Here is a 17268-nt window from a genome sequence, read left to right as displayed (position 1 = left end):
CCTCGATAGAATTTCTGGACTGAAACTCGAAGAACTGAATTCTATGCGATAAAAAGCGTTGCAACAAGTTTAGAAATCTACCTCAAAAGCTACAGCGTTCGAGTTTTTCTAACAAAATTTTGTGATCAATTGCATCAAATGCTTTAGTTAGATCAATAAAGCAATCCGAAGCCTGCTGCTTTTTGTCCCAAAATTTTGTAAGGAATTCAACAAACGTTAAGAGAGCCGTACTGCACAAGTATCCCGCTAATAAGTCGATAATAAGAGACTAATAAGTCGGTAATTGTTAACATCAGTTCGTGTGCCACCTTTATTTGGCCTTTTCAAAATACTAGGATAATGCTCTTCAAGGAAACAGCGATTAAATAGATTTGCCAACGGAAATTTTATTACAAGTAGCAATAGTATAAGAACCTTGCTGGAGATGCCATAATGACCAGTCGAACTAGGATTTTTAAGTTTTCTATTGCAATCACTACTTCGTTTGCTGTTATGCCCCAAATAACAAACTGTCTGGGTATCGAGGTTTCTAGTTTTTACTATTTTTTTCCCGGCAAGACTACCTCCTGTGTTTGCGAAGTGATTATTGAAACTATTAGGGTCTATATCGTTAGCAGTCTCTGTTTTGGTGCCACAGAATTGACGGAAGTCTTAGTAAAAAGAATGCGAGCCCTTACTATGTTTGATTTTTTTCCTATAGAATTCTTTTTTTTATTTTTGAATGTTTTTGTGCACGTATTTCTAGCTTTTTGATATGCTTCAAGATTTTCTAAGGTGGGATTATTTTGATAAATTGTAAAAATCGTAATTTTCTTACAATTAGCATTGGGACAGTTTTTTGTTTATCCAGGATTTCTTTGTTTCATTTATAATTTTTACTCGTGAAAACATGTTTAAGGCGGACAAAACTACTGAGACTAGATAGCAAAAATTTATTATCAATCCCCATAATGTCTTTTTTAAAAACCTAATTTATAAAAAATCAGACACAAAAGTTTGTAGATTTCATCATTGAGCGCAAAATTCCCGCGAGCTTAGCGTTTTTTGTTGATTACTTATTTTTATTTTAGATATAGAGATCACCAGACCCCTGTGATCACTAATTTCATAATCGAGAGTAGCCACTGATGTTACCTCAAAAACACTCAGACAGTGGTCAATGTAAGTAGACGACGAAGAAGTTACACTAGTTGGTAAGGAATTTAACATTTGATAACCAAAAGATTGAACTAAATTACGATGTTCAGGGGAATGTTCAGAAAGTATGCCGACTATAAAATTACCACAAATAATATGATTTTCAGTTTTGGTTACATGCAAAAATTCCTCAAAGTTCTCCAGAAACACAAGGGATGATAGGCTAGGTGGTTTAAAAAAAAACAATTGAACGTATAAGTAATTAAACGTTTGCTTTCAGTTTTGGTTTGTGTAGAAAAGTGCTCAAAGCTCAATCTATTGTCTACTTTATCAATGACGTTGCATGTCAATTTTTTATTGTGCGAAAAAAGCAAGTCCGTCACCCTTTCCTGTTGATCTGGGGATTTGAAAATAGTTTTCGATAGCCGTCTAGAATATAGCAGCCCAGATGGTCGTTTTCGGTTAACCAAAACTCGCATATTCCCATCACTAGGGGTTTAACTCCAAACTGTTCGATCAAAAACTGTAGCTGGTCTTGATGGCATTTTAACGATTGAATGTTTAAGTAATTAAAACGAATGGTCTCAGAAAGAGTTAAGATCATTTTCAGTCAAAAGTGAATTCGTTTGTCAAAGAGTTCCCGGTTTGGTCCGCTGTGTGTTGCTGCAGGAAGTTCATCCAGTAGATTTGCCCATGTTGATTAAGACCCAGTTAACTGCAGCTTTACCGCGTGTTCACTTGCCAAATAACCATTTAAGAAATCCAAGAGATCATTTGGGTCTGCTATGCTATTCTTAGATTGAATCTCTAACTCGGTGTCCATGAAAAAAAAACTCGACAGAATCCTCTTTTCTTGTGCTTTTTAGTTATTTGGAGTGGCAGTTGTTTGACTTGACTGTACGTTGAAAACAGTGTTCCTAGTCTTTTTGATTGATACATGATTTGCTGATTTGATTGGTTTTTTGACTGCTTTGAGCTTCAAATCTTGTAAATCTTTCTCATCATTTAATGCTGTCATTTTGTACCCACAATTGTTGGATTCAAAATGTAGATAAGGGGTGCTGTTGCTCGTAGTTACAAATAGACCCAGATTCTCCGCATGTTTTTTGAGGTCTGGGTCATACTTTCCAAGCCTCTGTGATATGTACACTAACTGTCTGTTTCGTGGATTTTTGAAGCGTTTGAGAAGTTACTCAGGTGTCCAGACTCGTCTTTATCTTATGGTGATGGTAGAAAAATTTTATTATTACTCAAACAGTGTTGTTGACGTCTTTCACAGGTCTAAGAGGATGACAAGCAGCTAAATCAGCTCGTCTAATGCCAATTTGTAAAGCCGTCTGCAAAAAAAGTAATACGTCATCTAACAAATGCGGCTAGAATCCATCAGGTAAGTTGTTAATAATCAGGCATATCATGGAATTGTATCTTTCAGTTTCTGCAACTCGCAGCTTCAAACAATTTAATTCGCTACTCAACTCTTTAATTTGAATTTCTTGTTTATTATTTTGGTTCAATAGAAACAATAAAAATCTTTTTAAACAGTTCTAAGATATCAGCAGAAAAAATAAGTTCATTAAATTGGGATTGGTTTTCCATTTGTGGATAATCGTGCTTTTAAATTAGGGGATATTTTTCAAGGGATGTGAATTAATAGGGCGCGCAATTTATTAATTATGTTTGAAATATCTTCGCTGTGCGCAACACAGTGTGAACTAATTCAGTTCAATTTACATCAAAAGAAGCGGCAAAAGAAGCAACTGTTTCACGTGCGTTCATTTTTGTGTCATGTGTGTCATATATATATATATATATATATATATATATATATATTATATATATATATATATATAAATATAAATATATATATATATATATGTATATATATATATATATATATATATATATATATATACCCAGTGCGTCGGATCCCGGAAATCTTTTTAAGATCCCGGTTGTATTCCCGACAAGATCCGGGAAATACACGGGGAAGATCCGGGGATCTTACCGGGAAAATTACCGGGAATTTAAAGATTTGCCAAGATAGAGCAAGATCCCGCATTACCTGCCGGGAAATTTAAGAACCCTGACAGGAAAACCGGGAAAAGTAATTAATAATAACCATGATTTATATATATATATATATATATATATATATATATGTGTGTGTGTGTGTGTGTGTGTGTGTGTGTGTGTGTGCGTGTGTGTGTGTGTGTGTCTTTTGTGTGTTTGTGTGTGTATGCGAGCACTTTTGTGCGTATGTTTACTCGTGAGAGCTCGCGTGTGCGTGTATGTGTTTGTTTTGTTTGTTTGTTAGTGTGTCTAATGAGTCTTGAGATACTTGGACAACTAATTTACAGAAAACAGTGAAAATGTTCTTTTGGTCTTAATGTAGAAAAGAATAAAGTTTGGCAATGGCTCATGCATTCTTGCAATCTTTTTCGGCTAATCAAAAGCTTTCGAAGTTGAAAACAAGAACTCAATCAGATATTTTCATGTCGAAAGCGATGAAATTCTCAGCGTCTTCGGCATCTTGATTTCAAGTATCAAAACATGAAACTAATATAATTAGTAGAATTTTTATAGAATAAATAATTAACATATATGAAACCTTTTTAGATGAGTGTGATCATGAAAGCACGAAGTTCTGGGTATAGGGCAACATTGAGCGCACATAGATTGCATCAAAATCTTGATATGAGTAAACGAAAGACTTTCTTTAGGCTCGAATTTTTTTAACGAGCTGAAGACCTGGACTTCTTGAGTGCGACAGTCTCGACACAACCTATTTTGAATACACAAACAACGCACTAAATGTTTTGAACAAACGAAAGCCTGGTATGCTTTCAACCTGTTATGCTCTAGACTTTGACAAATTATGGGACGGTCTGGACAGTTTCTGTCTGGCATCTTGCATCCTGACTACTTTTGTTTTATTGCCAGCAGGTTTAATCGAGCAGCATTAAAAACTTGTATCAGAAATAGTTATATTACAATTGCAAAATTCAATTGGCTGTATATCAGAAATCATTCTAATTTATTTTTAATATAGAAAGGAGATTCAAAGATTGTCTGCAAGCGGGTCAGCCTTCTTGTCGCTTCTATCAGAAGAAGGTGGCGCCTGGGGTGCTTTTGACTTCCTTGGACTCTTGACAACCATTCCTCGACTGTATTTGGAGAACTTCTCTTTGTTCTTAGCCCTGTAACTCTCTGCCAGCTTGTCCCGTTTGTCCTGCATGACTAGTTTGTAACCCACATCACGAGGGCTTTTTAACCATTTGCCGTAGTCCACAACCAACTGAAATTCAAATTGTGTGTGGATCAGAACAAAAACGAAATCAGCGCCTGAATTGATGAGGAAACTTTACTCCGTACTTAGTCAGAACAGAAGGTAATTCATGAACATGAACCTTCTTCAATCGATTGAAAGCAGAGGTTAATGAAAACTTGTGCGTTGAATGTCTTAAAATTTTTTTGTGATGAAAAGCAATGAAAGCGGTTTTAAAGTAATTCCGATTCTTACGAAATTCACTGCTAAATTAATCGCAATGTTGCAATGTATTATAGAAAATAGACGAAAAACAAAAAACAACAAACCGACGAAAGTTAACTGACTGGTAGCCCAATGATAGTAAAAAAAGCTTCCGAAACAGGAGAATAGGGTTTAACTTTGGGCGCAAAATAAGTGAAATCTAATAAAGTTTGCGATTGACTAATTTTGAAAGTGTTTCTATCAGATTGTTATTTCAATTTTTTTGAATTCTACTTGCAATATTTTGTGCAACTCTGGCAAGAAATTCTCCCCAAGATCTATATACACCTCTCTGTTGAACAGTTCGAGACTGTCAAGTGTCAAAAAAATCGAATATACTCCCAGTGAACTGTAACTTGGTACACTTTGATAAGGAACATACTAAATCTTAGTAAATCTTGCCAAGATCTTGACATGGTACTTAGCATGAAAATATGAACATTTGTACGAACTTGTAAGATCTTTACATGGTTATATGGAAACAAGATCTTGGCAAGATAACCAAGAAAGATTAACCATGACTTGGCAAGATATACCAAGTTATAAAAATTGAAAAGCACCTTTAAACAAGATTTAGAACGAATTCACAAGATTAAGCAAGAATTGTCAAGGTTTACCAAGACTTATCAAGAATTGTCTGAAAATTCGGCTCCTGTTAGTTTATTAACCAACGATTGAGCCTACTTTTTGAAATATAATGACAATTTTAAGTTTGTGCAAGCTCGGTATGTACATAGTAAAAACCTTGTAAAGGACTGGCAACGGGAAGGCCCCCACTAAGGTCCCATAAAAACCTTAAAAAACCTAAAAGATTAAACATGATCACAGTCAAAAACTAATAAAACAAAGTTTTGAACACCTTTTCGGGGAACAACTAAGCATTTTAGCAAGAACTGTACACTAAACACACAAAATTTCTTGACATGTCTTGATAAGATCTTGGTCAAGATCTAATTAAGGCGTTCCAAGGATTGCTTACGATTGCTTATTGGCCATTTGTAGCCAATTAAAATTGACCTTGCTCGACAAGAGAAATCTTCTTTTCTCAATCGAGCACTATTACTATTATTACAAACAGTTTTTTGTACTCTTCTAGCAATTTTTTTGTAGAGCCATTTTTAAGAGAGGCGTTGAAATTTTTTGGCTAAACCTTGTTTTTTGTCTCGACCGAGGTAAAAAAAAATGTATCATCAAGAGTCATTTTTTGACAAAAGATCGATTTTAACACATTTTGTAAGGTCTATCAGATATGGTTTTCATTTAAAATTACTTGGGAGAGAAACAGTGAAAAGCAGAAGTTCCGCACTTTAAACATAAACAGTTAAAGTAAAAACAAAATTAAAAACGCCCGAAATTGAGTTAAATTTTCATGCACACCTTTTTTATGCGAGCTTTGTTATCATTTGATTCTTTTTTTTTTGTCAATTCTGCGGCTCACAGCTGTACTGATTTTTGAAAAACTACAGAGCGTTTTAAAATTTTCGCTGTTGCAACAGTTTTTGTTTATGTCTAACAGATTGCATCAAACAATCATCCTGGAAGAAAAAATCTGAAAAAAAGAAAAACGAAGGACTAAAAACGAATATTAAGGAAATGACAAACGGGTAATTTCAAACAGTTAGTTTCAGTATTTATTCAGCAAAACCATATAATAAATGGACAACATTCCTGCTGTTAAAAATCATTAAAAACCGTTTGACTTTTTGCCATTGTTCCGGCACCTTTTAGTGGGGGAGGAACTATATGGTCAACTGAGTTTCTGTGTTGAATCAATTTTTGTCAATCGACATATTCATCGTACATTGTTGTGAGTTGTCTCAATAGAACGCTTGTCAAGCGTAGATCATCAAAACTAAAAATATTTTTTGTTGATTTTTTCCTTCCGGGGAGTAAAATAGGTTTGCAACTTTGAAAACGGTAGCCTAACTTCCGTTGTTTTTTTAATTTTTCAAATTTTTTTGTAATTTTTGCTAAAATTTGGATCAGTTTTTGCATTAAAAATTGAAAAAATTGTTAGCGATAGTCTCAATGGTTATACTGTTAAAGATAAAAAAGACTTGATAAACTGACTGAACCAACTGTTGTGGCTAAAATTGCGGCTAATTTCTTCAAAAGTTCAGCTGTTTCTTTTTTCATAAAAAATTGCGTTCAATATACTTATTCGGCGCACTTTTTCCAATTTGACGGGCAGTGCACACATAAAAACTGCTAACATAGCCTTCATTTACTCAGATAAGGTCTGGTTTTCCTCTCGTTTCTAAGAAAGTGGTCTGGGCAAACATTTTAGCGTCATTCGCAAAATTAAGTGTCAATAATTATGCAAAATGCATCAGATACTTTTAAAATATAAAGTTTTCGTTTGCCAAAAAACTTTTCAAGCAATTTTTTCTCAAAAAAATATGTTTATAACAGCCTTGAAGTGGTAGCATGGCATGTTTTGGTATCATGTTTGTTTTTCATTTGGATTGTAAGATTTGGTTTTTGTGTCTGCCATTTCGAAAATATTTTTTGCATTCTTTTTTCATCGCAAGTGCCGGCTAATCTACTTCCAAAACGAAGATCAATTAAATAGGGGACCTTTTCGTTTTTAAATAAAGACCAACTAATGCTGATATTGGGTTCTTTGAGTGAAAATCAAGGTTCTTGTGGCTCCGAAAAAATTGTTTTCGTTATTTCTTGGGTTTGTCAATTTTTTGTTTTTTTTTGTATTCTTATGAATCAGACAAATCACTCAAATGTCCAATTCGGCCTAGGGTGTAAGTAAAGAAATTGTCTAAGGTTTTAGATTTAAAAATATTTTTTTGGTAATATAACTCCATAAGTATCCGGATCTTGTCATTAATTTTGAAATATTTACTCCTGGTTGTCGAATTGTAAAGTTCAAAAACTTTTTGGATTGTAATTCAAGAATAGATCTGTAAAATACATCTTTGTTTTAAGTTAACCAAACACCACAATTAAATTTCAATCATTGACCGGTCAACCTTAAGTCTAAATAATGCCAATGTTTTTTGTCTGTATGTATTCTTATTTAAAAATGTCTAAACGTTTTTCAAGCAGCGGAAAATTTAACTTCTTTACTACTTTGTTGAAAATTTATGGTTTACTTGAATTTTGATTTTTAAAGTTTTTGCCAGCTTTTTTGTTTTCTTGTTTAGTCTTATGACTAAGACTAATCACTCAAATGCCTAAATCGGCATAGGGAGCAATAAAGAAACTGTCCAATGTTTTATATTTACAAAGTGCTTTTTTGGTAGTATAACTCCATAAGTATCCAAATTTCGTCATTAATTTTGAAATATTTACTTCTGGTTGTCGAGTTGTAAAGTTCAAAAACTTTTTGGATTGTAATTCAAAAATACATCTTCAAAATGCATCTTTGTTTTAAGTTAGCCAATTAACACAATGTATTCTCATTAAATTTCGATCATTGACCGGTCAACCTCACGTCTAAAGAATGCCAAGGGACATGCATGATAATTTGAGCAAAAAGTTTCTGGTTTTTGGATTTAAAAAATACGTTGCGTAAAATTGATAGTAATATTTTGAGTTTTGCCTGTATGTGTTCTTATTTGAAAATGTCTAAACGTTTTTTCAAGCAGCGGAAAAATCAATTTCTTTACTACTTTTTTGAAAATTTATGGTTTACATTAGTTTTGATTTTAAAAGTTTTTGCCAGATTTTTTGTTTTCTTGTGTAGTCTTATGACTAAGACTTATCACTCAAATGCCTAAACTGGCATAGGGAGGAAGTAAAGAAACTGTCCAATGTTTCAAATTACAAGATGCTTTTTTGGTAATATAACTCCATAAATATTTGAAATTCGTCATCAATTTTGAAATATTTACTACTGTTTGTCGAATTGTAAAGTTCGAAAAATTTTGAATTGTAACTCGGCGCTGCATTTTTAAAATATATGTTTAAATTACTTGTATTTGTATCAGATTAGCCAAAGATCACAATGTATTCTCATTAAATTTCAATCATTGATCGGTCAAACTTACGCCTAAAGAATGCCAAGAGACATATATGATAATTTGAGCAAAAAGATTCTGGTTTTTTGGATTTAAAAAACATGTTGCTCAAAACTGATACTAGTATTTTGAGTTTTGCCTGTATGTGTTCTCATTTGAAAATGTCTAATTGTTTTTCAAGCAGCGGACAAATTAATTTTTTTACAACTTTGTTGAAAATTTATGGTTTACATGATTTAGACTCTAAAAGTTTTTGCCAGCTTTTTTGTTTTTTTTTTGTGTAGTCTTATGACTATAACTAATCACTCAAGTGCCTAAATCGGCATTGGGAGCAAGTAAAGAAACTGTTCAATGTTTTATATTTATAAAATGGTTTTTTGGTAATATAACACCATAAGTATCCAAAATTCGTCATTAATTTTGAAATGTTTACTTCTGTTTGTCGAATTGTAAAGTTTAAAAACTTTTTGAATTGTAACTCGGCGCTGCATTTTTAAAATACATTTTTAAATACTTGTGTTTTTATCACATTGACCAAATATCACAATGTGTTTTCAATAAATTTTGTTCATTGACCGGTCAATCTTACGTCTAAAGAAAGCCATGTATGATAATTTGAGCAAAAAGTTTCTGTTTTTTTTTTGGATATAAAACAACCGTTTGCTTAAAAGCGATTGTAAAATTTTGAGTTCTTGCTTGTATTTTTTTATTAAAAAATGTCTAAATGTTTTCTCGAGCAGTGACAGATTTTTTCTTTTCACTAGTTTATTGAAAATTTATAATTTACATGAATTTTGATTCTAAAATGTTTTTTAGAAAAATAAAAATTTTTTGAGATTTGTCACTTTCATGGTTATTTCGGACAATTTTGAGCGTAATTTCAGCAAACAAAAAGTGAAACAGTTCCCGGTCAAGTGAAACAGAATGTAGTCTTCATTCATTTTTTATTTCTTAAATAATGGTGCTTTGGCGCTCATACTACGAGATTACATAGTTTTTTTCGACATTTGAACAATTTCCAAATAATAATGTTCTCTTTTGCTGACTTGTCAGATCGTTAAGTTAACGGCACACTCATGACAAGTTGCATATCACAATAATGACGTTGAAAGACTTTTATAATGATTATTTTTTATAATTTTAGAGAATAGGTTACGATTTTATAGTCCTCGAAACCATTTCCTTGCAAGATTTTTTTGTATTCGTTTTTTAATTCTGGATAATGACAGATCAAAAAACCAGATCAATAAACATGAGACGGTATAAATGAAGCTATTGAATGATTTCAGTTGATAGCTAATGGCTTTCTTGACTTTGAATTAAATTGTTTTTTTTTTTAAAAAAAATTATAGACATTTTTTTAATTTGCCCTTTTCTGTTCTTGATCTGCTTGTTAATTAATCTCAATAATGATAGGTTATTTATCTTCTCTGGTGAAATGAAAGTCAATTGGTCTTATTTTAGTTTTTAGTTTTTTTTCATCAGACATTGAGTTTTGGTCGTACGTTTATTTTGTTTTTTTTTTAATTAATTTGGCTGTTTGTCTTGTCTCTTGCTCTCCTTAATCATCCGCCCTCTAATAAATTGTTATTTAGTTTTGTGGTTTGAGCTCAAAGCGATTTCTTAAATACGCCATTTATTTTCGAACAAAACATGACCTTTTGAAAGTTTCTTCTTCATTTGGTAGATAATTAAGTCAAGAAACGTGATTGAGCGGGGTCGGAAGATTATGTGCGAACGAACATTAACGAACCTTTTTGTTTTGAAACTTTAATTCAAATAAAACCATTGCAGCCGAAAAAAGTATGCCAGAGAGGTTCTCTGTAATATCACAGAACTGTATCAATCAGTCTTGTGCTTTAATTCAACGGAAAACTCAGATCATAACGCATCTTGTCCGGTCAAATTTTGAATTTCAAACGCAGCTTTTCCCTTAAGGTATTAAATAAGCTTGCAATATTCTTCCTCTCGAAGGCATTGCAGACTTCCTGCTGTTTGCTTTTCAGACGTACGTCAGTTCAATCCATATTTTTTTATTCCTTTAAAAAAACTAGAATTTTCAAGGTTTTATAAAGAACTCTACTGTTTCGTGACTCCACGAAAAATATCGATCTGCCAAAAAGGAAACAATGCTGGAACTGAATTGCAACGAATATAAAAAACTGCTGAAAATGTACACTCTGATCAAGAGAATTTCTCTTTAGATGATATGAACCATTGCTAATTGAATGCTTTTTGAAATACTTGTATAATATATACTGAAGTCCAAAGGTTACAAAAAATTTTGATTGACTATTTGGTGACATTGAAATGGTTCAGTCTTCTCCTCTTGATTGTTAGTAAATTTGTAAAAAAAATCTAAGGTTCTAACTTTTGGTTTGACGGTTGAGAATTTCACTTGCTTCTGAAGTGCCCTCTGGTATGGGTATAAGGTTCTCTTCTTCTCAGGGGTGTTGTCGTATGCCTGGGCTAAATAGTTGAACTGCTGAACAACAGACGGGGATAGTCCATCGTGGTATTTCTCCTTCTCCTCTCGGATAATGTCTGGAGTCACTATAGGTCTGTAGTGGTTGTCTGAGTGGATAATTCGGTGGGTAAAATTGTCAGAAAATTCTGATTCGCTCATTTTTGTCTCAAAAATTTATTTCGCTCTTGCAATAAAATTTCTGTCAGAAACAGTCAATAAATGACGTTTTTAAGAAAACTGTTTCGAATTTGCAGACAAAATGCACTCAAATTAGTCCTTTTATAAAATTTAATGAAGTCGAATTAACGAGGTGGAAAATTAAAGTTTAATTATGCCTGTTTATATTTAGAATAGCCTTTAACTTGATTAAATTTATTCTAAAGTTTTTTCAATAAAATTGAAATCTTAACATAAATTTTTCAGCGAAACCAGTTTGTAACTGAATTTTAATTAGTTAAAGAATTAAACCATCACAAAGTTTGAATGCAATGAAGATTCCCCACAGTTTAATTAGTTTAAAAGTAAGCTACATAAATGGTCTTTTTATTTTGAACACTTCGAAGTAAGAATATTTGAATCTGTTTTCAACTAACCACACAAACAGTATTCAATTCTGTTTCTTCACTTCTAGCTTAATCTTCTGTTTGCTGTTTCAATGTATATAATAATAATATGCCATGTTTTCTATACAATTTATGCTGTTTAATTTGAACGCACATTTGACATGCTACAAAAACTTTGCTTAGTTTTTCTTTTATTTCCAATACAAAGCGTTCTTTTCAAACGTAATCTGATTTATAGCCTAACCTTCTTTTGATTGTTACGTAATGACTGCTCAATTATAAACATCTCTTTTGTTGTGAATAAGATATCAGTGGATAATTTTGAAGATTATCCCTTTGAAGCCAGGTGCTCTCGTTTAAGGTTGTAAGAATGCGTATTGAAGATTTATATTAAACGGACCCTAAATTGAACCCCTGGAACAAAAAGGAAGAAAAATTTGAATCGACACAGGATGTTTGAACTTGATTCGACACTTAGAATCAAGAAAACTTAACGGATGAGGAAAAAACTAAATTCTACCTATGAACGCACGTATTTATTCTACGCATGAAATCGCTGAACTGCAGAGAACGGAGTGAAAATAAATTATTTAAAATTAGACAGATCCACCTAACAATTAAATTTTTCTAATGCTTTTTCATGTTCTTCTGTCGTTTCTTTTTGTAATTCTTTTTTCAACAAGGCCTTTAATTTCACTAGACTAGGAATTTGACGATTTGAACAAAACCAATTGATCGCTTCTTTGTTGTGATTTTTTTGTCGATTATTTTTTTTATGCAAGAACATTGGGATTTTCTGGGCCAGTTCCTTCAACACAATTGAAATTTCTCAGAAAGATTATTGAAACTGCAGCTGTTTCTTGTTTCTCTGGAAACAAATAAAATCAAGATTGTAGGATAAACAGTAACAAGGATGCTCCGTAATTAGCAATCGCACATATTGTTCCGACCCCGCTCATCCACAATTTTGGCACAATTGTCTATCAAATGAGTAACAGAGAGAAAACCCCCAAAATTCAAGTATTTTTCAAATATTGGTGTATGAACAAATAGAACACCTCCAAAGCAAATAACTCAGTGGAGTAAAAAAAACAACGCGTTATATTGATGAGATGAGCCATTATTAAGAAAGAAGAACTGCAAAATCAAACAACAACAACAACAAACATTAATTACATCCAAAACTTTAAGTCAATTTTGAAAAAAAATTATCAACAGAGTCAAAAGAGCGTCAGATAAAACTGAAACTACACAAAACAACTTGTGTTTGCTTAGATAAGATATGTGAGCAGTCCATAATAAGGCTCGGAAACAATTAGACTAAATGAACAAAAACTGTTAAGTTACAAAATTTACTCATTTTTCTAAAAACAATTAATTCCAAAGTAATGAAAAAGGTTAGAAACCAACTGAAAACATCTCAGAGCTATATGGCTGCCTATGTTTCTATAGAAGTACACTAAAACTTGTCAATAACAATTTTTTATGCGGCTACAAGAGGAACAACAATTAGAGACAGCAAACAAAAGTTCAATTAAAACGTGCCAGAAAACGCTGTCGAAGCCGTACAGCCATATATTGCCCCCAAAATGTGTTCGACTGCGCATTCAGTGACCGCCAATAATATAGTATGTAACATCATTAATGAGACAAGGTGGCAGGTAGAGAAAAAAGAGAAAAGGGCAAAACTAAGACAGTCCTTTGTATTTTTCGAGAAAAAAAAATTATTTCCAAAGTCATGAAGGACCCTGTCTAAAAAATGACATGATTAATTTTGTTTAATCGTCTAACGAAGCCCATGAGATCTAAAACTTTTCCGAATCCGTCTTACGATAACAAAAAAGAACGTCAAATATGACAAAATCAAAAATTAACATACTTTTTTGAGAAAGAACCGTGTCGAAGTCAGTAATGTCATAACGATTTCTTTTAAAACATTAGATTTTGTGACACAATTTTTTGTAAGACCGTTGCTTGCCTCCAAAAATGTCATATATGACATGTATTTAACGAGACCAAGTATCAGATCGACAACAAAAAGAACAAAATAGCGAAGTTAAAAAATGATTTTTTAAAATTTTTTGAAAACAATTGTTTTCAAAGTCGTAGTTCCAAGCAGCTATCTCCTAAGATCAGACTATTTGCTCATTTACTTTTCTGCACAGAGCTTGTACAAAATTGTACAAAATTTCTTTATCCAGAAAAATTCATACGCCCAACAAGACAAAGAAAAATAGGTAGTTAAACATAAAAGATCTTAATTAAATTTTTCGAGAAGGTGGGACAAAGCCGTTAATCATGGATAGATTTAGATAGGTTCAATTGATCCTTATTTTTAGCGCCGAATTGTGTTATATAAACTGTCAAAAATGTGATAATGTGAATAAAGGAGAAAAAGAACAGTGAAAAATGGGCAAACGCCTAAAACAAAAAATTGAAATCTAGTAATGTCAAAGCCTGAAAACCATATTTTAACGCGTCAAAACGCAAAAAAAGATTAACAATCAAGTCAGCCAGTTGCATAAGTTTTTTCTCTTTGCTGCCACTAAGCTAGAAATTGACCAAATTTAGAAAAAAAATAGAGGCAAAACCAAAAAGCCTTTTTTTTATTTAAAAACCAAATTTTTTTTAAAAGTCAAAACCACCATAAGTTTTCAAGTAAAAACCAGATGAAATAACTTGGAGATGCTTAGGAATATAGTTAGATCTAGCACCAGTGAGCTGTGATTTGAGTTGTTCAGTTCTTTAATTAAAATAAAAAGATCGATTTTTTTTAATAATACCGATTGATTACAATTTGATTTTTTTTTGGATTGTAACTGTTCAAAAATGGTCCAGAACTAGCGCTGCTAATGTTTTTTGGCCAATAGGAAAACTTAGTTTATCAAATGTTATAGATTTAGATAATTTGTTGGTCAAAAACTCAAAAATAATGCCGCCTTTTCGATAACCATCGAGTAAAGTCAACAAAAAACGGCGAAACTTTTATTACAGAGCACTCTCAATAAAAGTGGAGCTAAAACTGCCCCCTAGGAGCATACGAAGATTGTTTTAGTAGTTTCTGGTTGTGTATTTGCGGTACTTTTAATCAAAGTGGTTTAAATTGGATTATTTAGGGCTAATTTTGATTAAAAAAGGCTAATTTTTGAAATATTTAGCCAACTTTTTTGCCAAAAAACTTATATCAAAATAGTCAACAATTTTTTTTGTCTGTGAAAATGAAATCAAAAAAGCCCATTCTCAGCCATTTTAACATATTTTAGCAAAGTTGAAGAAACTTTAGGCAGAAGCTGCGGAAAATATGAATAAAAGTAACGCAAATCGGTCTATTATTCAAAAAAATTTAAACACCGATAACTCACTCTAGAAAACAAATGTCAGAGAAATCTTTTTAATTCCGTATTCTACGCTGGACGGGCTTTTTACTGATACCACTCACAACTCTCTACGATTAATATATTGTTCGGTCAAAATTGACTGAACAAAAAGAAACCCATTTGAGTAGATAGTTCCCCCCTCACGAGGAGTCAGAACAAATATCTACGTAAAATTGAAGTATTTGTGCGCAGTTGGTAGCTGAATTTCTTACTTCATGCACGAATTGTGTACAGTTTTAGACTGCAAGGAATAAATCCAAGTAGTGTCTATTATGAGCTTAAACCTGTTACTGGCTAATTTTTTCCTTGTGCATGACACTATTCATAAGGTGTTGAAGCAAATTATCATGCTAACATTTAGGCTGAAACATCAGCTGCCATTTCGACACAATGCTGCACTTGGGAACAATTTAATTAGATAAACAATACTGTTCCCGTCAATTAATTTTTTGCGTCACTCATATTAGACATGAACATAAAAAACTTTATTTAGTAAAATTAATCAAAAGAGGGCTTAGCATATTCAAAAAAGTAGAGACAAGCCAATGATACAAAAGCAGTACATTTAGCAAATTTAATTAATCACACTGTGTAGCCTGTTAGAAACTCAATTACTTGAGTAGGATTGTCATCCCATTTGCAGTTCATTGTTGAGTCTTGACTGTCACATCTGGTTTTCTACATGAACTCCATTATGACACAGTTCATCATCTGCTTCGTCATTTATTTAAAATGGGGTTCGAGTTTAAGGCGATAAAAGAAGAAATGAGGATGAAAAAATGAAGAATGAAGAAAGTTCAAAACTGATGTTTATGGATAATGTAATTTGTATTTTTTGATGCTCCCGGACTGCACTAAATTATTTTTTCAGCGCTGAATCATGATAACTTTTTTTCTGAATTTTGGACTGCCAAGTATCATGATCATGTCAAAAATTAGGCTGATCAGAGTAAAAAATCAGGACCCCTCTCCCATCACCAACCCCCTCTTCCATCACCAACCCCCTCTCCCATCACCACCCCTTCTCCCCTCTCCTCCTCCTGCCAAATCCAGCACCCCCTTCTCTCCCATCTTGTTTTCTATTCAAAACGAGCCGTTTCGATTTCCCTATCTGTGGACACCATCGCCGTGTTCGCCGTTCACAGAAACACCACTTCCTTGAAGTGCTTTTCCTTTTCCCTATCTGTGGACGTCATCGCCATCATCGCCGTTCACGGAGGCACCACTGCCTTGAACTCCTTTTCCATTTCCCGAATTGAGGACAACAACGCCGTTTCCATAGTTCACATTTTGCGAGTTTCAAAAATGAAATAAACGGCTATGAAAGTGGGGAAAGAATATCCTGTTGATATTCAACCCCCCCCCCCCCCGTGTAGGGCGGCGGGCGGTGCGGGAGGGGGCGGGCGGGTCGGGGCCGTATGGGTCGGGGCCGTATGGGTCGGGGCCGTATGGGTCAGGGCCGTATGGGTCGGGTCGTATTGGTCGGGTCGTATGGGTCGGGTCGTATGGGTTGGCTCGTATGGGTCGGGGCGTATGGGTCGGCCTGCAGCAGGGTGGGGGCTGAGACGGATCTCCGTGGATCGGATCTTCATTCTTCCTGCACTTGGATCATCGGATCTTCATTCCTCCTGCATAATCCCGCCGTCTGTATAATTGCTTCCATTCCAGGCTCTCTTCCATTCCATCATTCTCCTGGATCGGATCTCGGATCTTCAAATCCTCATCCTTCCAGCCCCCCCCCCATTCCAGGCGCCTGCGTCCGCGTCCCCTCCACCTCTTCCATTCCAGGCGTCTGCGTTGTGGTTGAAACGCGTCTGCGTGTGTTATCGTTATTCTGGTAACGTGTCCCAACAGGTTGTGACTCAGTTTCCATGCAATTTCATCATGGTCAAATTTTTTTGCTACAATCGAAAATTTCAATTTAGCATGAATTTGGTCTGATCATGGTAAAAATCAAGTTCTATTCTGTCAAGTACAAAATCATGATTTAAAATGTTTTTCTGAATTTGTCCTGCTCAGAAAAACCTATAAATGAGCTGCAAATGTACTGATTCAGAACTGAATTTCTGAGTTAGTATGGGAATGTAAGAATTCAGCGCTGAATTGTGCTGGGACTAGGGTCCGGGCTCCCAATAATTAATTGGCTGGTGGATGGTTAATTTGGCAAACAGCTAATAACTGTTCTCATAATTTTGCGCATTGAAAGCAGACAAAAATATTA

The 17268-nt window shown here is 33.8% G+C and overlaps 1 protein-coding gene across 1 annotated transcript; it reads right to left on the bottom strand.

Moving 5' to 3' along the window:
* Window positions 1-4104: 4104 nt before the first annotated feature.
* LOC142342185 (uncharacterized) lies at window positions 4105-11782 on the bottom strand. The gene is made up of 2 exons (XM_075393410.1): window positions 11012-11782; window positions 4105-4432 (listed from the first exon to the last, which is right to left on the bottom strand). Exons 1-2 carry the CDS (start codon window positions 11264-11266, stop codon window positions 4196-4198), a joined length of 492 nt encoding a protein of 163 aa, XP_075249525.1. The 5' UTR covers window positions 11267-11782; the 3' UTR covers window positions 4105-4195.
* Window positions 11783-17268: the final 5486 nt, after the last annotated feature.

The sequence above is a fragment of the Convolutriloba macropyga genome, chromosome 7 (assembly GCF_964194025.1).
Source record: "Convolutriloba macropyga chromosome 7, txConMacr16.3, whole genome shotgun sequence".
Taxonomy (NCBI): domain Eukaryota; kingdom Metazoa; phylum Xenacoelomorpha; order Acoela; family Convolutidae; genus Convolutriloba; species Convolutriloba macropyga.
This window is presented reverse-complemented; position numbering and strand designations above follow the sequence as displayed.